Here is a 24101-nt window from a genome sequence, read left to right as displayed (position 1 = left end):
TGAGAATAAGGTGCTTAGGAAAATATTTGGGGCTAAGCGGAATGAAGTTACAGGAGAATGGAGAAAGTTACACAACACAGAACTGCACGCATTGTATTCTTCACCTGACATAATTAGGAACATTAAATCCAGACGTTTGAGATGGGCAGGGCATGTAGCACGTATGGGCGAATCCAGAAATGCATATAGAGTGTTAGTTGGGAGACCGGAGGGAAAAAGACCTTTAGGGAGGCCGAGACGTAGATGGGAGGATAATATTAAAATGGATTTGAGGGAGGTGGTGTATGATGATAGAGACTGGATTAATCTTGCTCAGGATAGGGACCGCTGGCGGGCTTATGTGAGGGCGGCAATGAACCTTCGGGTTCCTTAAAAGCCATTTGTAAGTAAGTAAGTAAGTGAAAACTTGTGAATAATAAACTGTGCGACTTAAGAAATGAAACATTTTCGTTCTATTGATATGCATCACGGCACTACAATATACATAGAAAGTGCCATAATTTTACATAAACTTTGAAATTTAGAACACCACTGGGACAAAATAATTAAATTTGTGATATTACACTAGTTACTTTTATAATCTCGATTCTTTCTGGAACAAGAGTTGGGAAGTTCATGAAGAGGTCCACTGCATTCCTGAAGACGTCTCTCATAGAAGAGTGGATATAATAGCATTAAACAGGCAACAACAAAAGACTGTTATCATAGATCCAACTATACGTATTGAGAGAGATCTCAACCAAGCTCATCAAGCTGATCATGGAAGGTGGATCATTTATGAGCCTTGTATTCCCTACCTTAGTGCCAAATATAACATCCCTTTCTTCAATTGGTCAGTAACAGTTTTATTTTTTGGTGCGCGGGGTTCTTTACCAAAATGTACATATAATTTTTTAAAACAATGATCTATATTATCTTTTGAAACTCAAAAAATCATCTCCCAAATTCTTAAAGATTCTATGCACATTATACAATTTCATTTATGCCACTCAGAAGGTCTTAATTAAGTATATGCCATATGCTAATTTTAACTAAAATCTTTTATTTATAAGTTTAATTTTAATTTTATCTTTTAAGATTTTATTTTATTGATATCAACAATGCTTAATTATTACAATTTATTTTTATAACAATATTCGTCTTTAATTCATTATATTTATTACTTCCGGATCCTCGTGATCATTCTTAATTAAAACAAGACGATTTATTTTTCTTTAAATCTCTCCCTTCGAAGAAGTGTTAAATTCATGTTTATACAAAAATATCTACCAAAGGTTTCGAGGTTCGACGCAAAGAAAGAAAATTATGAAAATTTAGGTTTTCAGGTATGTAACATTACGTTATTTTGCGTTCCGAAACAGTATCGCAAATGTCTAAGATTAACATTTCTGTAATTACTAACAGTAGAATGTTTACTCAATGTGACTTAGCCTATTTACATCCTGAAAACGCGTTTTGTAAATGGTTCATAAGTTTTGATGCCACACATTTAGATGAAATTCGAATGAACAAAGTTTATGCTGCCACATACTCATAATAATATGTAGCGTACCACAAAGGTAGCAGTGTTTCTTTCTACTCAGTATAGGATCTACATTAATTTAAGGAGTTGAGTGCTAGAGGAGTCTGAATTCAAATTGAGTGTTAAAAATTAGTCGTGAGATTATATTATCCTGAGTCTAAATGTCCAATGCAAGATGTCCACCTACAGTGGCTCCCATAAATATTCGGTTCGTGATTGATTTTACAGTATTTTGCTATTGTTGTTTTGTTCTGTGTTCAAGAGAACCTGCATTTCCTTGCAGATACATTATTTAAACACTTTGTACATAACGTTAAATAATTTACATCGAAAGTTTAATATTCACGATGTAATAACAAATAATCGGTAAGTAACATCAAAGTTGACTCTCTTTAATATTCGGTTTTGATTTCTTTGCTTTCAATCCAATGCACGTTTTCTGTTGACATCAATATAGGGTTCAGTAGCGAACGTGCAATCATTCTGTCTACAAGTTGTGCACAACCCAGGCGAGGTTGGATTAGTCTACAGGTCGTCAAATGAGTCGCAAAGGAAACAACACAACTTTTGTGATCCATCATAACGGAAAGGGGCTAAAATACACAAAAATAGCCAAAATATTAGTGTGAATAAGAATACAGTTGGTGATATAGTGAGAAGATACAGAAACGAAGGCAGAATCGAGTCCATACCACAGAAAAGGCAGCAAAAAAAATTAACTAAACGTGAAGACCGTTCCATCTTGAAGAAAATAAAAGAAAATCTTCGACTAAATGCAACGAAATTTGCAGCATATGTTCGTGAGGAGTTTAGCAAGCAGGTAGGTGCCGAAATAATTCGGAGAGATTTGAGGAAAGAGGGGTTTAATGGGAGAGTATGTAGGAGAAAACCTTACGTAAATGAAATAAATAAAAGAGGCGGCTTCAGTTCGCAAGGAAACATGTCCATAAAGAGGAAAACTGGTGGTACGATGTGATATTTGCTGATGAAAAGAAATTTAACGTCTTCGGGTCGAATGGACAACAGTATGTGTGGCGTAAGGAAAACGAATATCTCGAAAAAAAAAAATCTGTTGCCAACAGTGAAACACGGTGGGGGCAACATCATGGTATGGAATTGTATGGGTGCAGGTGGATTTGGTGAACTTGTTTTCATAGAAAAAGGATGGATCAGCATGTGTATTTGGACATTATGAGAAATAATTTAAAACGAAGTGAAGAGAGTCTATGAATTAAAGACAGTTTCAAGTACTATCAGGACAATGATCCTAAACACACAGCTGAGAAAGTGTGTTTATGGCTTCTATACAACTGTCCGAACCCCAACACAAATCACCGAATTTAAATCCGATTGAGAATTTGTGAGAGGAACTTAATCGCAAGATCAGACAAACTCCTATCACTTCCAAGACAGAACTGAAACGGAGATTAACGGAAGAATGGAGGAAAATTAGTCCCCAGTTTACTACGAAGTTATCCAGGAGCATGTCATGGCGTTGGAGGACTGTTTTGAGGCAAAAGGGGTATTCAACAAAATATTGAATTGAACAAACCGAATATTAATGAGGTACTATGTTCTATCACAAATAATGTATTAATGTTTATAATTTTTTATTTATGTAACAGAGAAGATTTTTTCATTTTGTTGTCATTCTGTGTAATATAACGGAGAGTATACTTTTAAGTTTATTATAGTGCACATTTTTATTTTCATTAATTTTTTTGAAAATAATTAGTGTATTTATTTTAATCTTACATGCCAGTCAAACCGAATATTAATGGGAGCCACTGTACATAAATGTTCAATCTACAAAATGTCCAACTTTATTAAATGTCCATTCAACAAAATTTCCATTGTTACTAAACATCCAATACAGAAAATGTCCATAAAATAAAACTCAGCTTTATATATCGGTTATATATTAATGTCCTTTTTATTTCATACATATTTATGCATAAATTTTGAACTTCCTCATCATCTAGAGGCACATTATATTTTTTTAAATTATAAGATATGGCCCTTAACTACGTTGGTAAATTTCCATTTGTTTTATATTGTTTTAAATGATAAGATATGGCCCTTAAGTACGTTGGTAAATTTCCATTGGTTTTATATTCTTCATATCGCCTAACAATTTGTTCTATTCTCATTTGATTTGTTGCTATGTTTTATTTATTGGCTCCCTAATATTTATGTGACTTGCTTGAAGTTGTATTATTGAATTTTCTGTTTCATTCTGTTCCTTGCGTATATTTTCTAGAAATCTCCATATGCTCACATAGTGAGCGAGTGAGCGGAAACCATTCTTTGAAATTTGGAATGGTAATCTTCAACCAAATTGTTTGTCCTGTGGATACCGTCAATTGTTGTTTTGAAACATATTCCAAACAGAAGGAGGAAACCCAGGTGGTACTGCTCTCCGTGTTTCCTGACCGCGACGCCCTCTTATGTAAGTGTGCTCACTGTATTCTCCTAACTCCAAAAGTTCATCATGGAGATTTTCAAACAGCATGTCGTAAGTATCTTCAGTATCTTCTAGCGGAATGAATGGTAACGCCATCATTTCTTACATTATTTTGATGTCTCATCTCAGGTTCCTCAACATCCAAGTAATCCCAGGCTACTTCATTTACGGTACATGCCTGAGTGAAGTGATACAAACTTCCTTTTACGTTTGCAGTAGGGAAACTATGGCGCACTGCATTGTGGTTAGCTATTTCAAAGTCCATCATGACCATATAGCTGCTGTGCTTCCATTTTGAGTTAGTCGTAAATTTTAATGTAACTGTTTTCAGTCTTTCTTTCCATTAGACTGAACATTAATGGGAATACATGGTCGTGAATTATACCATGGACGGTAAAACGTTGTATGAATTGACGCGATACCGTCTTAGAAGTGCCATCAGTAAATACGGACTGAGAAACACACAGATTTCGATGTTTCTGGCAATCATCCTTTCAGTATTTCTGCCAGAGTTATGGAGTAAAACACTTTCCTCTCTAAAAGTATAAACATATTGTTGGTGTATCACAAGTCTTGTAAGGTGTTTATGTTCTGCGGACGATTGCGGTTCTGTTCCTTATTTATAGCTCGCCTCAGATTCGTTCTATCAGGAAGTTTCTCCAGGACCTCTTCATTTATATTTTCTCCATTTACATCGCGAATGATTCTTGATGGACCCTCGTGTGGGGGCTCTTGATCTCTGGTCTTAATTCTGGCAGATACTTTCTTCACTTCCACATCCGCTCCATTGGCCTCATGTAGGTGATATACTCTACCATCTTTTAATACTATAACGCTGCTTAGGTCTGAATTTATAATACATCGAACACTATAAATCTGTCTCTCTGAACGACGTAAATAAAGTTTCAGACCATCTCGACTTTTAGAATGATAGTGAGTGGTACATGTAGCCGGAACTTACCAATTTATTCTTGTTTTTCTGGGACAACATTACTTCTGCTACACTCACTTTGTAATTTACAATATGCTTATTATTTCTGCAATTACATAGCAACATAAGCAGTCACCTCACTGGATTATGACTAGGGGGCGGATGTTAATGGCCTAAAAACTACTTAAAATGATCAATAAAATGTCCTTAAAATAATGGAAAAATGACATGAAATTAGAAGAAAATGACAATTATATATTATTCACCGTACTCATACCACAACTTTTAAAAAATTAGTCACCTTGTTTCAATGACTGTCCTGCAAATGTCGGAGACAGGAGGCAAATTCCTGGAATTTGACTAAGATAAAGGAAAAGAGCATGCAACAAAATGAAAGTTTTAAGGGAAAACTATAGACTTTATTGAGGGTTTACAATGTGTTTCAATCAGGGTCCATGTCAGTACCTTCATTCTCCGTCTCCTTCTCCTTCCCCTATTCACTTTTGTTACCGGATCTCCCAGATGGGAATTGTAAATGACAAAACAAATTATGGGCGGAGCTTGCATTCATGCAATCTTTGTATTAAAAATACTGTCTACTGTAGTACATCCCTTCCGAACGATATTGGGAACACAACGTCCTATTGTCCAGGAAATGGTGAAAGTTTCCCCCCTTTCAAATATAAATTCTAAAGATACCTTCATACCGTCAAAAGAACAGTAGCAGTCAAAACCCTCACTTATACTAAGCTGTTGTTAAGCATTTTATATTACTCATATTGTGTGAGATGAAGCCTTCAGTGAAATGAGGGTTGGACTTTAGAATTTGTTCCAACCTATAACACTCAAACTTCACTGTTATTCACTTGTTCAATAGGTAATTACTAGTAGGGCCTACTACTGATCTGTTTGCTTAGAAAAAGATTTAACAGACCTATACATAAAGAAGAAACTAAACCACATTCAAAAGGATCTAAAAGTTATTCAAAATATAAAAAAATGACCAAAAATATAGAAAAAATGTAAAAATGACCTATAAGTTCAAAAAATGAAAAAAAAAAATGCAATATAAGAAATTAATTTTTTACGTTGATATTAACATAAAAAGGATTTATATGTTAATAGGTATCGTCCTAATGTGAAAAGTAAGAACATGACTTTTCATCAACATCCGCCCCCTAATTATGACATACAAACATAGTACTGTCTTGAATAATTTCACAGGGAGCTTTACCTGAAAAGCTAGACTTGCATAATTATGGACATTTTAATATGTAACCATATTCTGTTGGAGATTTGTGTATTTTGGACTTTATGTTTCTGGACATTTTCAGTTTTAGACTATAACTTTGTTGGGCATTATGGATTGGACAATAAGACTTAGGATGAATTATATAAATATTTGAACTGGGAAGGAATTATTGTTGAAACGTTCTTCAAATTCCATTGAAAAAATTAAATAAAGTTAGGCTATAGAAAGAATGACTTTTTGATGTTATTGTGTAAGTACTACTTGCATGAAATTAGGCAACAACATGTATTGATCTAATTTAGTCTGATCTCCCCTGCGTACGAGTACTTTATAATCTTCACAACACGTAACCTTGCGTTGAAATGAATACACTGCATAGTCGCAGAAGTATGTAGGCCTACTCCTTAATAAGATACGTTATTACTATTATAAAAACACCGTCAACTTTCAAAACACTAACAATGATCTAACAGTTATATCGTTATGTGGATATAGTACAGTGGAGTGAACGACCACCGATCATTTCTGAACGTTTGACAATATAAATTAACTTTCATAAGTATTTTTACATGTAATTTAGGAAATAACGAAAATACACATAAAAACGAAATTATGTGCACTTTCTTATACATTGCATATTAAATCTTATTACGAAAATTAAATAAATCGTTAAAAATATTCAGATTCAGAAAATGACTATATGTTTCACTTTATAAATTCAAAACATGAAATGAAGTTGAAAAGACGCAAATGAATAGGTTGACTTATTTAAATGAACATAACCAAGGGATTTAGGTGATTTCAATTTTATTGTTATATCAAAACGTTAAGGCTTCTTTCAACTGTACTGAGATTTGAATAATGAAAACAAAATGTGGTCTCGTTTTTATAAGAGTTAAGGCAAGATTTGCCTACACAAAACATCACAGATTTTTTTAAATGCATACTGATAATATTCTTGTTTTATACGATTACCCTATCAATGTTATATTCAAACATTTTTAACTAAGACATCAAGACAACAATATGATAAAAGAAGTGTCTGTCACACGTTATGTATTCATAATAGGTCCGTTTTTACACTATATTCACATCGATACATCTTCCACTACTCATTTTCTCTTTAGAAGGGTTAGCACTTTTATTTCCTTTAAAAATATTAAACGGATGAAAATTAATTTATATGCATTAAATCACAAAATGTTAAATTAACTACAGGCCTATAACTCAGTCCTGAAATAAATTATATTGTTTGACACACGTATCACAAAAATTTAGTTCACATACATACATACATACATACATACATACATACATACATACATACATACATACATACATACATACATACATACACACATACATACATACATACAGTACATACATGCATACATACATACATACTATACATACATACATACATACATACATACATACATACATACATACATACATACATACATACATACATACATACATACATACATACATACATACATACATACATACATACACATGCTTTTCTATAACAATGCATACTCATTATTTTACATTATTAGTAGAACTATAGAGACACACTCAGCTGCTCCTTACACGCCACAACACTTACATTAATTCTACAACTAATAAGTTACATTTATTATTGTCACCACAGCCTTTGAGAGAAATATCTCATGATAGACCTTAAATTAAACAAATTAATTACTTATAACCAGCCTTCATTTATTTTTGATAATATTATTATATATATATTTGTATATATTAATAATATTACTTTTCATTTCAAAATATATGTATATACATTTGATATAAGGTTATATTTTTTAAAGGTTGTCGACTTAAATTGTCTTAGGAATTCACATTATAGACATGAATTGTGATAGCTGAACTGTTATTTTACTTATTCATAAAATATGTCTAGTGTGCTGATTTTTATATAGGCCTACAGGTATATTTTAATCTGCCAATAAAGGCATGTTAACCTCGTCTCTTTTTATTGGGTTAAAGGGATATTTCGGACTTAGTTGGAATTATTGTGTATATTGGCAGGAAATAATTTTAATTTAATTAATTCTTCAAATAATATAACTCTACTAGAAGTAACTTCCTTATAAATAACGACCTTATCGATGTCCTATATGTTTATGACATTTAAGCAGACAACCTTCACATTGAGAACTACATCTAAAAGTCAACATATTTATGAATACTTTTTTTGGAACAGGGACGAAGAGTTTAAACTTTGGTTTGAAATATAGGTAATCGCCTATACTAAAATCTGTTATAGGCATGGATATACGCTTTGAATTTATCAAACCGCTCTTTAAACTCTCTTTTTTCCTACTAAGCCATGTCCATATTTCACGTAGACAGCGAAATATATAACTGGTAGGTATTAGCATTCTTACCATGCTGTAATCCATCATGACACTCAGGAGGGTAATGGAACATTTACTGTATTAATTTCAATATGAATTAATTACTTTGTACTATTATTTGTACAATAAAATAACAACCTTACATGATTCTTGATCTATTTCACCCAGTACAAAATTCCAACCAGAATTAGGTTTTATAGATATTTTTGTCAAATATTGTATGTCTATTTTTATGTACATGAGCTATTCTTTTCAAAAATGAATTTCTAAAATCATTTTCAGGTTTAAGTAATATATCAGATTTACATAAACAATTTAGAACAAACTTTATTTTTGGACTAAGAAGGGCATAAATATTTATTTTCTGTACAGATATTTGTTTCAACTATTAAGGATTGTGAAATGTTTTAATGCGTCGATCTTCTAATGACGTATCATGATGAATTAAACTTTATTGAGAAAGAGTACATTCGAGGTCTTCATATTTCAGAGCAAAACTTGCTTAAGTAATATGTAGCCTGTGCATAAACTCATTTGTGGAAGCATATGTGATATACTATGACGTCAAATTGTAAACTATGCTTAACAATCTATTAATTTTAAATTGTATACAAACATATTTAACAGCTTGTAGGTTAATTTTGCACATATTACTAACTGTAAGCCATCTAGAGAGGCACTATAAGAACCGCGATAATTTTTATAACCTTCCTGTTCTAGTAATTTTTCGAAAGAGCTTCATTACTGAACGAGATATCGCAATGAGACTGCAGCACATAGGGTTACACTTATTAACTGACATAGAAGGCGCAATATTTTCTTTCGGAAATGCCGTACTATCTTTCATATCTTCAAGTGGTTAACTCATTAAATTATATTTAAATTTATATAACTGTAGCTAATATCTTATTATAAGATTATAGTCATTGGCATACATACTATGAAATACGAAACTATTTGAAAATGGTATTTGTGCAACTTAATACGTAGGGTTTCTGCATTCAGCTTATATCTTTTACACAATCTTATTATTTAACTGCTCATGTAGTTATATTAAAAATAACTCTTATGAATGAGCTACACGTAAAATTAATGTATGTATGGTACATACATATAAGCATGGAGAGTTTTTATTCGTACTACTGCGGAAAAATTGTAACAAAAATTACAGCATTGTTTTATATGAGTGTTGCGCTGATGCAACTCGCAATGCATTCATTAGTTAGATAACTTCATTTGTTCATTCATGGCCCAGGTTGTGATTGTACTACAACACTGATCAAATGGAATACAGAATATGTTGGTTGACCCATCCTTATATTTGTTTTTGCATTTTAAGAGATTGTGTGCTTCGCAGCAATTCTTGAAAGAAACCACCCTGCCATCTGGGGTGTCGTCTCTTTGTGTAGGTAATTCCAACAATAACGATGACTTGTTGATTAATATGTGAATAATGTATTTTTATGCTTTTTATTGCAGTGATTAATATCTTTATACAAGGGGACCGTGTTAAAAACAATTACTGTAGATATGTGATTTCGGTATTAGATGGACTTGGAAAAGATCCACGCTGAACTTTTTTTTTCAAGTCGATGATTTTGAAACAACTCTAATGTCAAGAAAAAGTATTTGAATGTTAAATATTTAGTATTCACAAGTAGGAACTTCGTTTTAATCAATGTCATATTTATGTTTAGTTAATAGAATATAATGTGGAAAATTTTGTTCTTCACTGTTATTCATTTTCGTTCCTTTGTATATTATACTCAACTACAGTATTTTCGACTGTTTTAAATATGTATCGAAAGGCATATCCGTAATGATGGCGACGTATTGTAATTAAAACATTACATATAATTAATCTTGTGTTGTACTATCTTTTTAACGTCACGTTCAATATGAAATAGAATAATAATAATAATAATAATAATACAAATGTGATTACGGACTAGAAGAAAATTAATCAGTTTCTTCCTTCGGAACAGTCATTGCTTTCAAAATAAATACCCAGGTTTTAAGCAAATCTCAGAATGTCCACTTTAGATAAACTAACTTATGTTCATTTAAAACTCATTAGATTTATTTTGATAATGTGAATGTTTTATATAATTTTAATGAACAAATTAAATTATTTTGACTTTACAGAAATAATTATGAAAGTTTTATATTAGTGAATTTATGCAACTAATTCATGAATTATTTAGAAGAATTTCAAGTAATTTTGTAACTTAATATTTGTTGATATGTTGCCTTATCATGATGAATTAAGCAATAGTTGAAATAAACAAATCGTGTAATCGAAGTTCTGGAGACAATTTTGAAGTATGTATATAGGCCTACATAATACATATAATATTTGAATATCCTTCGGGTAATTAATTTAAACAAACCGCGGGAAATAACATTGTCGGCAATTCGCGAAATATATATTTCAAACTAATAATAAATACCATAATTTTATATAGGCTACTTTACTGTTAAATATATTTCGTGAAATTTTTCTTTAAAAATTAGGCCGTTGAACAGTTTATGTTTTTCTGTCATTCTCTTTTAATTTTTTCTTTAATGCTATTGTAACATTCTCTCTTCATGATAACTTAAATAATCAGTCAATATTGTTTATTATACGTGAAGCTGAGAAAAGTTTAATAGCACGTTATCAGTACGACTATTTTAATTGCAAAAGTTAGTGTCGCCATTCATGTTCATGTTATAAAGTGCGCCATACGAGCTATAAGACGTGTGCGTTCATATACACATCAATAGCAGTGCTGCAGTCATGCGCACTAAGGATTAAATTTTCCCGGCAAAAGTAATAAAATATATTCTTTATTTAATGATTAGCTTTAATAGTTTTATATGTTTTAGTATTAGGCTATTTCTACAGCAAAGTCATCTTTGCAGTGTGTGAAACATGTGTTAAAAGCTAAAATTTATACGACAACTAATTAGAAGAATTGGGTTGGCTACCTTGAGGAGTCACTGCCGTTACGATCACATCGTAATGATTTTCTTCCCTTCGTCCGTGATACATTTTAGTTCCAGTACAGTCCGCACGGAGCGTCGTGTATAAATTGACAAATGCATTTGTGTTGAATAATCCTTTACTTTTAAAGGACTTTCAGAATCAGTTCTTATTTTCTTAGCATAGAATTAACAAAATCTTCGATATTTGAGGATTTCCTCTTAACAAAATAGGGGAGGTAAATTCGGAATATTTTGGAAACTTTCCGTAAGTAAAACAAATTTATAAACTGTAATCCATAAAATTATAATTCATTTATTACGCAAACAAGAGAAATTATAATACAATTATCTGTTATCGTGTATATTGTACGTATTTACATCATAATAAGAATTAATTCTTTTATTTATTATCGATGTCAAAATAAAAATAAATTACACTCTTAAATATAACATTATTTTGTTACACTATTCTTCTATATTTGTTTACAGATATTACATAGTTATATACATATTAAAAAAAAATCGGAGCTAAACTGCAATTAAATGTATCACGAAAAATGGGTGAAACATTTACATAATGTAATGCATACATCTATTTCGTCGAGTCACAATCACTACCACATATTGACTAAAGTTGTAATCGATGAACCAACTGCTGTCGCTCAGTATGCACCGTCGTCTACTGTTCCATATTTATAGTAGCCGTCCTTTGTCTCAGGTTGCACTGCTTCTACATGATTTATAAACGGGTTCAGGGGTTGTTGCTCCGCATGGTTTAAGAATGGGTTTGTTGATGGGAATGCTGGAGGTTGTTGTCCTGATACTGAAGTTTGTTCTACTGAACCGTAGGTTGGTGCGTGGCTGGTTAGTTGTGTCTGTTGTCCTTGAATTCCTTCCTGCAATTGAATAAAATTATTTTATGTATTACCGCTATAAATAGATTATGGTGCATAGGCTACATATTGTTATTTTCGTGCGTAAAATTAGGTATATATAATTATAGCGTTATATATACAGATTAAGAGCATTAATCAGTGCATGGTTGTAATTTTATTTGTTGTGTATTGGAAATGTTTTTGATGGAAACTCATTTAAGATGAGTACAATTGCACTCAATTTAAGCGAAAATGAGTTCTCTCAATAAAGTGACATGTTGCATTATTTGTGATCCATATAAGTAAGTGCTTTTAAGTATGTTTTTCTTTTCCTTCTCAATCCCAGTAATTACAGACTAAATTGGCTCAGAGATTGGCTGGAGTTAAGGCTTCTACTTTTACAGACCGTCAGTATTAATGACAGTAGTCCATTGGTTAGCATGCTTGACCGTGAACGAGCGAACACGGGTTCAAATCCTGGTTGGGACAAGTTATCTAGTTGCGATTTTTCCTGGGGGTTTCCCTCAACCCATTAAGAGCAAATACTGGGTAACTTTCGGCGCTGGACCTTGGACTAATTTCTTCGGCATTATCACCTTCACCTCACTCAGACGCTAGATAACCATAGCAGTTGATAGACAGTAGGGATGTCAGTCCTACGTCCCTGTCGTCTTTAATCCCAAGAAAATGCTTTTGGTACTCATGTCTATTAGAGGGAGAACAGAAGGATTGGATGAATGACGAATATCCATGACCCGATCGGTAATGGAATGCATGACCTTTCGGTTTTTCAGCATACATAATACCATTAAACATGTAAACATGTTAGATAAATATAAATAACTTATTTAACATTTTTAAACGAGTATTAGAAATATTTTCTTATTATTTCAAGACAGATTGTAATAAGTACATAGGCCCTAAGTATAAATTTTGTTCAATAAATAACTTATGATAGATCATTCTTTTAGCTACCTAACAGTACATACATCACCGATGGGTAACCACGATATAAAATGTGAAATAATTCTTTGCTATCTAATTACACTTTACAACAATGAAATTCGCATCTGATAAAAATATATTATTCTAATTTAGCTTTATGCCATAATTTCGAAAGTGACATCCGTTTGGAAATATTACTTGAAGTTTTGGAAAAATTGATTACGAGCAGTTCTCGGCTCGGTGAACTACTGTAGTGTATTGTGCATGTTACAGACAGCCTAACTGTATGTTTTTGGCGCGGTGGATAAGGATAATGAATGTTGTAAATAGCTGTTCCGAACATCGTAACTACTCGTATTTCGTTCTTGCTTTATGTCATTTGGGAGTGTAGAGTGGCAATAATGATGTAGTTTCAGTAATATTTTCGCATTTGTGAAGTATAATTGTTTGGCGCTCTGTGCATTTCGTAAATAATAATTTTAGAATTTGTTCCTTTAAACTGCGTGGTTAGGCTAATTTAATTGTGTTCAGATGGTAGAGTTTTTTTTAAATAGTGGTAAATTGCATATGTACAGGTGTATGATAGTATTTATTGATTTATTTAGTTACAATGCTAATATGTGTTGTGTTTAAATTTGTTATATCTGTGGCGAATATAGCCTACGGTAAAATCACAACGGAAACCATTATCTCCTGCAGCGAGGAAGGCATATGAATTATACTTTGGGTACAAGGTTGGGCACAGCATATGGTGCAGTAGATATTCACGATACCTACAAGGTTAGCTAAATGATACTCTGAAGTCCATGTTGTTTGCCGTTCCAATAATTTGGAGAGAACGTAGTGGTCATATTATCGACTGTTTTTTTTTTCCTTCGAAGAAGGGCCCTTTGGGCAAACAGCGCAACCTTTAGGCTTATTATGCAACTTCCTTATATTGGGATGATTTTTGAAGTCCTTAGAATTGCCTTTTTTTCAAGCACATGATTCACTGCTTGGTGCCATCATATCGATTCAGCCACAGCATCCAGGTCTGACAGGAGACCATACCTCCGCTTCCCTGTGATGTTCCTCTGCAGCCTTTTCAGATCGATGGCATCTGTTCACAATTCATGTGCCGGAATCTGCTGCATCTTAACCAGAGGGACATGCCACCGTCGATTCCGTGATCTACCTAGACGCCATCTATCCGAGGAAGCTACATTCCCCCCTTAAACCGCAGTCTGCTTATTGAAGCCCCTGTGGTTTCTCTGGGGTATGTGCAGTCCCACAGGCAGATGCCACCTGTAGGCGGATCCTGGAGCCACGTCCTCCTGGTCAACCTGTAACTATTAAGGATGATTAATGAAATGATGCTAATGAAGGCGAAATGAGTCCGAGGTCAAACGCCGAAAGTTACCCAGCAATTTTGCTTCCGCTCGTTTCACGGTCAGGCAAGATAACCGTTACTTCACAGCGGTAGACTACCGACTGTTATATTTTGCCTAACAAAAGTAAGTGGTTTCTCTTCAAAATCAAAACATGTCATAGTTTAACCGAATATTCTCTAGCCTATAAGACCAGTTCAACATGACGATTCCCTCCTATAAATTGCTACGACACTTGAATAATGGACCTTATTGTTACCTACATGGCGAAACTTCACACATCCATTCTAAAAGCTGGACTCTCAATATGCAAAATTCTTGACTCTGATTTCCATGGTGAATTGAATGAACCTCAGTTCATTTCCCGAGCTGAATATAATGATTTAGGAGAGACCTTAATCACAAAAAGTCAATCTGAACTGTTAAACTCTCGATTATAAGACTGAAACTTGCTTCAATCCGCTGTCAAAGTAACAGCATACAGGAGAACATTCTTTGCTACCATTTTTTGTAAGGGACGACGAACTATTATATTGTAATGACATTGGTGGGCTAAAGAAATCAATCAATCTTCTTAATGTATCCAGCTGTTTGCTGACAACATAAAGTCCACTATAGTCCACTGTAGTCCTTTCAGTTCTTGTTCAGTGGTTATTTCGACCCACAAGAATGGCGCTTTCGAAGTTAAGTTTAAAAATAGTGTTGCTTCACAGCGGTAACTTGTGTCCTTCTGTAGGTACCGATTGCTCATGCTGCTGGTATGAAAAAAAGCGTAACATATTTGTGGAGACCTCAAAGTAATAAGGTTACTACCAGAATGCAGAGTGGTTTCGCCAAATTTTACTGCTTTATATGGGTGTGAGACAGTCGAGAAAAGCAAAATCATAATGAAATAAGAAAGTGGCCTATAAGGTATGCTTTATACATGCGAAATAAGCGTCGAAAATGAACCATTAGTTAACAAAGAGAACATTTTGCTACCACCGCTTCAGATTGCGTTAGGCATAACGAAACATTTGGTAAATTCTTGAAAAAGGGAGGGTAGAGTTTTCCAGTATTTGAAAGAAAAATATTCAAGACAGAATGTTAGAAAATCTGCTATTGGATAAAGAGTAAGCAGCATGGGTGGGATTGTAGACTGTGTGTAATAATTTTCTATGAAATGTAAGGGCTGAAATTTACAGAGAAATAATTTGAAAATCTGCTATTGAATAAAGAGTAAGCAGCATGGGTGGAATTGTAGACTGTGTGTAATAATTTTCTATGAAATGTAAGGGCCGAAACTTACAGAGAAATAATTGAGAACATGCTAAAGGCATGTAATAGTTTCAGGTGTAATATATACTGTACAATGTAATTAAAAATTGAAAATGCATTAATTCCTACATTCACTTCGACACAAAGAACGTTTTCAGCAGCATATTATTGTCAAGGAAAAGCAACACCGTGAAAAGTGAATAGGCTACCAAGTATGTCTTCAAAAAAATAAAAAAAATAAAAAAAAAAAAAACCTCGAGTGTTTTTTTTATTTTTGCATTGTAACCATACAAGTTTTCATTACAAGTCATTCTAATTGCAGTATTTTTAATTCTACACACTAATTTTACAATAATAAAGTTCCGTTTCATAGAGAGTTTCGATAATATTAAAATTATTATTCATTTATTTTTGTGATAAGTTAAAAATTCCCCGAAAAATCGCTACGTGATAGGGAATTTTGGACTTATGATTTGAATTTAGTATAGGCTAATTATACAAATTTATTTATCATTCGAGTGAAAAACAAACAGTTGAAATTTGTTGTCCAGTGTTATTTACTAAGTCCTTGACTTCTGAGGTTCTATTGCAATTTCCAAATCAGTCTTCTTGGCAAATTGTTCTTGAATCATTTAGTAGTTACATTATCAATACGCTATAACTTAAATGTTGGAACCTTTGTATAATTTTTCTTTCTTCTGAAATTCTAGTAACTGTCCGACCCAGTTGAATCGGCTTACTTTAATTCTAGGGAGTATATTTATATTCCGTTATGGATTATTATTGCTTAATTATTATCATTGTAATATATTTTTATTGGATCCTAAATCGTTCCCAATATTTATTTTCACAATGTAACGTCGCAAGTTTGAAAATGTTTCATTTTAATCCATTTTGATTAGAATATACAGTAAGTACGAGCAAACTTCATAAAGAAATATTCTTGGCTCTATTAAAACAATTAATAATCGCCTATTACACGGTCCCTTATTATGGCTGCTGCGAGATGCTTACTAAATGAGTCGAAATATAACCGGAATTAATATTTTCATGCTTACCACTGTTAGACCCTATAATTTCAACTTGGCAACCTGAAGTATTGAACAATTCATGTAGGTCTGCATTAAAACGTACAGCGTACAATAATTGATTAAGAAATAGGCGAAATAAGGTGCACAGACGTGATAGTATGAAGAAAAAATTTCACAATGTTAGAATAACAAAATAATGATGAGAAAATAGCAGAGTGTTTGAAGACACGAATTAACGTATTTTATAACCAATATGAACTCAGGATTTGTAATTTTTTACCAACATAAAGAAATACCATAAGTTTTAAATGGGGCAGACCATCTATTATTTATTGGTTATTTTACGACGTTTTTAAACTCTTATGGTTATATAGAATCTGAATGAGATGAAGGTGATATTGCCAGCGCAGTGAGTCCAGGGTCCAACGTCGAAAGTTACCCAGCATTTGCTCTTATTGAGTTCAGGAAAACAACCTCAACCAGATAACTTATTCCAACCAGGATTAGAACCCGGACCCGCTCGTTTCATGGTCAGGAGTGCTAACTATTACTCCACAGCGGTGGACTGAGATAGAGACCATCTATGAACCAAAATCCATCATAGACTGTATTAATATCCAAACAGAATACATAACTTATAATTCAAGATGTAAGAGTAAAATAAGGATTCAATTGTAGATCAGATCATCTTCTGGTAATAGGAAAAATATTATTCCTATTTTGGGAAAAAATAGAAGTACTGATTGTGTTGATCATTAGGGAAGTTAAGCATTAGGGAAATGGTGAAAATAAAATTATATTTTATATTATTTCAATGTACCGAAGTATATATGATATTTCCATGCAGATATTCTGCGTCATCATACGATGAAACAGTAATGGAACGGAGTTGGAACTCAATCAGAGACAATTCTGTCCGACGTCGGGGTTGTATCCGGTGTGGCTTAGTGGATAAAGCATCAGCACGTAGAGCTGAAAACCCGGGTTCAAATCCCGGCGCCGGAGGGAATTTTTCTCCGTTCCATTACTCTTTCATCGTAAAATTATATTTGTTACATCAAGACGATATTAAATGGTTATATAAGAGTAGATTGAAATCATGTCTACAAGTATTATATTATGATGTAGAGAATTTACACAAGGAAATAAATACGTCCATATATTGTATCTGCTACGTTGGAAACTTTAGAAGGAGAGACATTTAGAAGAAATAATTATGTTTGGTGAAATTTTAGCATGGATCAATGAATTAAAGAAAAAATTAATGCATATATTAAATGGTTAAGGGGACACTATACTGAAATTACTAACTTCCATATTTTTAAAACTCAATTCACAAAAACTTATATCACTGGTGTATCTGGTTAATAATAACACATGTACAAAATTTCATCCGTCTATGATAAGCAGTTTATATTTTATTAATACCTTAATAAAATATTATATCGCTTTATGTAAAAAAAATCCCTTATGCCACAATTTACATTATATTCGCTTATATGATTCTTCATATACATTGGAACAAATATTACTATTTGGTTTTTCTGTACAGTGAATCGGTAAATTACTAGGAATTTGTTATGATTATTAATATTTTTATTACATATATATTCTTTTATAATAAAACATTCCAGTAGTTTAATGATTATTTTACGGCAAAACCCTATAATAAGTTTTGATCCTATGTATATAAGGATCCATATAAATGAATATCAGTTAAGAATAATATAAATTGTGGCGCAAGGGGCTTTTTATATATAGCGATTGAATATTTTAATACAAAATTATAAAATGCAAACCACTTATCATAGACAGATGTCATTTTGTACATTTGTCATTATTAACCAGATATATCAGTAATAAAAATTTGGTGAATCTAACTTCATAAGCATGATAGTTATTGATTTCACTATAGTGTCCCCTCAAATGAAATAGATTTGTATAATCTCGAGGAATATGAAGGGACAAAGAAGATAGTTAAATATAAAATGAAAGAAGAAAAAAGTTCTAGATGGGGGAAAAAGCGTTTGAAAATAGGAAGTATGATTGGTGACTGCCAATCAACAGAAGTACAGAAATGTTTAAAATTATAACAAATAATGTTCAGTCTGGAAAATTAAATGTTATTTATTACAATGGATGAATGGTTGATTCATTATAAAAATTTCTTATAGAAACAAAATATAATCTAAGTAATGACATACGTAATATAGACAACTTTCAATAAATTTATGCAAATGTTGTATATATAGATTCTTTAGAGACGAAATGGCAGCTCAGTCCATGAGGAGTTGCATTTTCCTGACCCAAGAGGAATTCCTACAGAACTCATTAAATCTGTACAAGTAAGTTGGCACAAACTAGGCTCTTAGTTATCACACTTAAACTTGATTCTGACACATGTATTGCTAATCCAAATACCATTTAACAATGTTAACAATAATTGAAATACCCGCACGGGAAGATAATGCCATGCGATACCACCTTACGAGTTACGCAGGAAGAAATTGTGCAATGTTGCCAACTTCATTTCGAATAATCTGAGAACCTGTATTTTTTACTTGTATATTTTGGAAAAAAGTGCGCGGGCTATAAAGGAAGAAGGATGAATTAGTAGTGATTGGCTGAATGAAATCATAAATGAATAATAATTGAACAAATAAATGAATTAAACAATAATTGAACTAATGAACAAATGACTGAAACAACAAATTAAATAACGAGGAGGGTCTCACGACAGGAAGAACTTGCCTGTGAGATCAAACTGCGCATGCGCGGACTTCTTATGCACTGCCAGCGTGATCCATAGCTGGATTTATTTTCGCGTGCACATTCAAGATCAAATCAAGAAGTTCCCTTCGTACTTCTGCATTTTTTTGCGTGGAAGTCAGCGGGCTGTTGTTCCTGTGCCTCGAACCTGACTGTCGGTTCGATAATGTAGGCGGATATATAGCCTGGTGGAATGGCAAGCATGTCAATTCGCCGACAGGATCCCTCTTGAGAGATGCCATGGACTTCTTCGTGCACAGTGAGACCTTTCTTCCTCAAGACTTCGGCAATCATAGACCTGATTCTGTGATGTCTAGAGTTCCGCAGTGTCTCGCTGAAAGGACAGGCACCCAAAACGTGGCCAAGAGTTTCAATCTCACTGACGCAACGACGACAGTGGTTTCCGTCTCGGGACCTTCCTGGTATAGCACGCAGCGAACAAACATTAACTGTCATTTTAAGAGCTTGTCTCCATTCACTGCTAGTGAGGCGATCAGGTTGTCGGATCCATTTATTGGCGGGAGTGAACTCCTTATAGAGGATGACGCCTTTCCCTTTCTGATTTAAAGAGCACCAAGATTGAAATGCTCGCTCCCTGAGCTCTTGTCTCAGTTTTTTCACTTGAAGTGAATCAGAAGAGATGTTTTGAAGTCCAAGTTTATTTAAACAAATCCCAATTTCATTAGACAAGTTGGACAAGCGTTTACATGGGTATTTTGGGATCGTTGTAAGCTCTGACATGCATTGATATGCTGCAAAAAAGCTTCCCAGCTAGATTTAAATAGTCCCAAACCCTTGTATTTTCTGTCAGCGTAAAGCATGTTGTCTGGTGTGTCGGTGGGAAGCTGGAGTATTTCCTTCAATGTGGTTTTAATGAGAACATCGACATCAGAAAGAAATTTGGCTGGTATTTTATTCAGTGGAGTTGTCTGAAACTGATAAATCAAAGTAGGGCAGATGTAGCTGCATAACACAGAATATTTCTGATGATGTTGTAATAGAGGAGTTGATGCAAGGATATCTAGTTTGTTCTTTAACTTTTCCATACACTTGACTGCATCAAATACAGTATAAGTGTGGTAATTTACACCGAGATATTTGATATTTTCGTCAGGGACAATTGACGGAATTATTTGGCCAGAAATTAAGTCAAGTGATTTGTAATTAAGAAAACCTTTGGTTACAGAAATGCATTTGCATTTATCTATGTTTATGTTGAGACCAATTTCGTTGAATCTAGTTATGGAAAGTTCAACCAGTACTCGTGCTGAGTCTTCATTTCTAGCAACAATCACGGTGTCATCTGCAAAACCTGATGATGTTATCTTTGGTAGTCCTGGAGAAACTGAAAATCCATGCTCTTCTTGCAATTCATGAGTAGAAAGTTCTTCAAGAATATGGTCAGTTGATATGTTATAAAGGGAGGGACAGAGCGGTGAACCCTGCATAACTCCTCTCTTGATAGTGATTTGTTTGATTTTGTACGTTCTCGTTTATATTTGAGTTGTATTATCTCTCTGCAGCTCTAGTATTAGGTTTGATAATTTGGAAGGCAATCCAAGTCCTAGCAAAGTGTTCTGGAGGTGTTTGTAACCCACATTGTCAAAAGCTTTACTTATGTCGAGAAATACTAATGTTACATCTTTCTTCTGAGATTTTGCAGCAACTAAAACCGACTCTAGAATTGATGTATTTATCAGGGTACCGGGGGAATTAATAAACCCTCTTTGATTTTCGCAGAAGTTAATTAAAGCTCTCAGGCGGAAATCAAGAATTCGCTCTATTACTCGTCTGACCACAGAACAAATCGTTATGGGTCTCCAGTTTTCAAGATTCATTTCATCCCCACCTTTATAAATTAGTACTGTCCTGGCTTGTTTGAGGCAAACTGGTACTAAAGATTTTGTCAGCATAGTGGTCACTATCATAGCTATTACCTCATAGCATGTTTAGTCTTTCAAAGCCCGTACAAGTACATGGTCAGGACCTGGGGCTGTGTCTACAGCTATCTTGCTGACAGCGAATGCAACTTCTTGTTTCGTGATAACAAGATTTTCCGTGCTATCTAGAACAACTTGCTGTGATTCAGTTATAACGGGAGAATATTCTGGACGTTCACAAAGATTTTCAGTTGATAGTCGTGAAGAAAAATGATGATGGATCTTGTTAATATCCACTTCACAGGATGTGCATTGATCGTTAAGTGCTGACCTAACTGCCTTTCTCCTCTGATTGTAATAAAGAAACTGAGTTTTCTGGTATTCATACTTTTCACGTCTCTTTTCTCTAGCCCTCTTGGTTGCTCGTTCAGGATTGCTGGATTGTTTGTAGCATTTCTGATTGTTGAACTGTCGGCGTTGACGTCGTGCTTCGTAAAAACGCACTGCCGGATGTCTAGGACCAGGGAGTAAATGGATGGCTCTAGAAAGAAAATTGAGGAAATCCTGAACTTTAATACAGAAATCTTCATCGGTGTTGGTCTTCGCGAATTCCAGTTTCCATTTTAACATTTCTTTTTTATATGCAGTAAGACCATCATCTTGGGGAAAGCAATTACTATCTTCTGACGTAATGTTGTGCGTATCAGGTGGGTCACTACTAACTGAGCTGCCAGGCTGAGGCTCACTAGGTTTGGACTGTAGTGTTTTGGATTGTCTAGACAAGATAGACTGTCTGTATTGGATAGGGTGTGCTCGACTAATGTGTATACCAACACCGAGGGGACCTTTATAGAATCCACCACAATGAGGACAAGGATGTTGGCTACTAACTTGCGATTGTGAAATATCAGATTGTGATGAGTCCTCTATACTTGATTGATTATACTGTACAGTTCGTTCACTTGACTCTGTATTCATATGTAAAGTAATTCTCATTCTCAATCCGATTTAAATATTTAACTTGCACTGTAATACATATATGGTGACAATCTTGTCTTATAAGATATATTATTAGTTAAACAAGAAGACGAAAGCTCAAACTTCAGTCACTGATTAGTTTCGATATTGGTTCTCAAATTATCTGTCCAAAGAAATTGCATGAATAGAAGATTGGGTAAACGACTGAATATATAAATGAAAGAATAAAGGGGTGAATGACAAATGAGTGTGTGTGTGATCGAACAAATGAAAGAATAAACGAAAGAATGTAATGATTCACGAATTGATGATAGAATGAGTGGGTGATTGAATGAATGACGGAATGAATTATTGAAAGAGTAAATGATTAAGAGAATATATGAAAAACAAAATGAATGAATGAATGAAATAATGAAGGAAGAAAGTGTGGCATTTGTTCCTCACGCCATGCCGAAACTTACCTGTTCTCCTTTCTTACCCCATGTACGAGAGTTTGTTTAATAGGATCATTTTGTATCGATCGCATTTCGTGTTTATTTTTATTGTGCATAGATGCATCTATCAAGTTATTAAGAGTTGCGCATTTTTATTCTCTGAAACACCTTCTTTATCTTTGACATACTGAACGCGCCCTGAAAGTAGGTATTTAATTGGTGAGAGTGGGTCACGTGAGATATGGGCCCTGGCTGGATTCTGAATGTCTTCGACTTGAGACAATGAGCTATGCTATGTGACTATGGATTGCAGTGGAGGATGCGTGGCGGAAGGCTCGAGAAGAATGTCCATAAACAGCTGTTATTATGTGCAGGTTTGTTTGTAACACATATTTACACTTATTGTTTTCTCCCGAGTATATAGTGTTGAGACTGGAATAGGATATTGATAATTTAGGATTTCTCTTGGTGTGTTTACGAGGGCGAATCGAAAATTCTTTGTCCCATTTCTTTTTCAGCCACAATAATAAATATACAGGGAAATAAAAACGTAGACAGTGTTATAAGCACCTTTGACAATTTTTTCCACATGTCACCAGCGCGGTTTAGACATTTATCCCATCGCGCCACTAGTTTGGAGATGCCGCTGTTGTAGAATTCGGCCGGTCAAGCGCGGAACCACCGCCGGACGCGGTCTTCGCGGTCGTCGGAAATGAACCTCTGACCTGCTGGTAATCACTGGGGTCGAGGTCTGGACTATACGGTAGATGCTCTATAATCTCCCACCCGAATGCCTGCTGTCGGGCGGCAGTCCTATTTGCCACATGAGGCCTGGCGGTGTCTCCATACTAGTGGTGCGATGGGACAAATGAGCGAACCGCGGTGGTGACTATGTGGAACAATAGTCAAAGGTACTTAGAATACTGTCTATATTTTGTTTTCCCTGTAGGTTTATTATTGTGACTGAAAAAAAAAAAATGGAGCAAAGATTCTTCGTTTCACCTCGTAGTATGTGACTTTAGGTTTATTTATCATTACGGCTTGGAGATAT

At 34.0% G+C, this 24101-nt stretch overlaps 1 protein-coding gene across 3 annotated transcripts in view; it reads right to left on the bottom strand.

Moving 5' to 3' along the window:
* Positions 1–429: 429 nt before the first annotated feature.
* Positions 430–24101, bottom strand: part of VGlut (Vesicular glutamate transporter) — a 569182-nt gene continuing 545510 nt past the window's right edge. For all 3 annotated transcript variants that reach the window (XM_069831082.1, XM_069831084.1, XM_069831083.1), the window contains exon 13: positions 430–12410. In XM_069831082.1, coding sequence (XP_069687183.1) covers positions 12177–12410 — 234 coding nt within the window. In that variant the 3' untranslated portion in view covers positions 430–12176. The remainder of the gene's footprint in view (positions 12411–24101) is intronic.

Source organism: Periplaneta americana, chromosome 7, assembly GCF_040183065.1.
Source record: "Periplaneta americana isolate PAMFEO1 chromosome 7, P.americana_PAMFEO1_priV1, whole genome shotgun sequence".
NCBI classification, from domain to species: domain Eukaryota; kingdom Metazoa; phylum Arthropoda; class Insecta; order Blattodea; family Blattidae; genus Periplaneta; species Periplaneta americana.
Note: the sequence above shows the minus strand (reverse complement) of the source record. Positions and strands in the feature narration are given on the sequence as shown.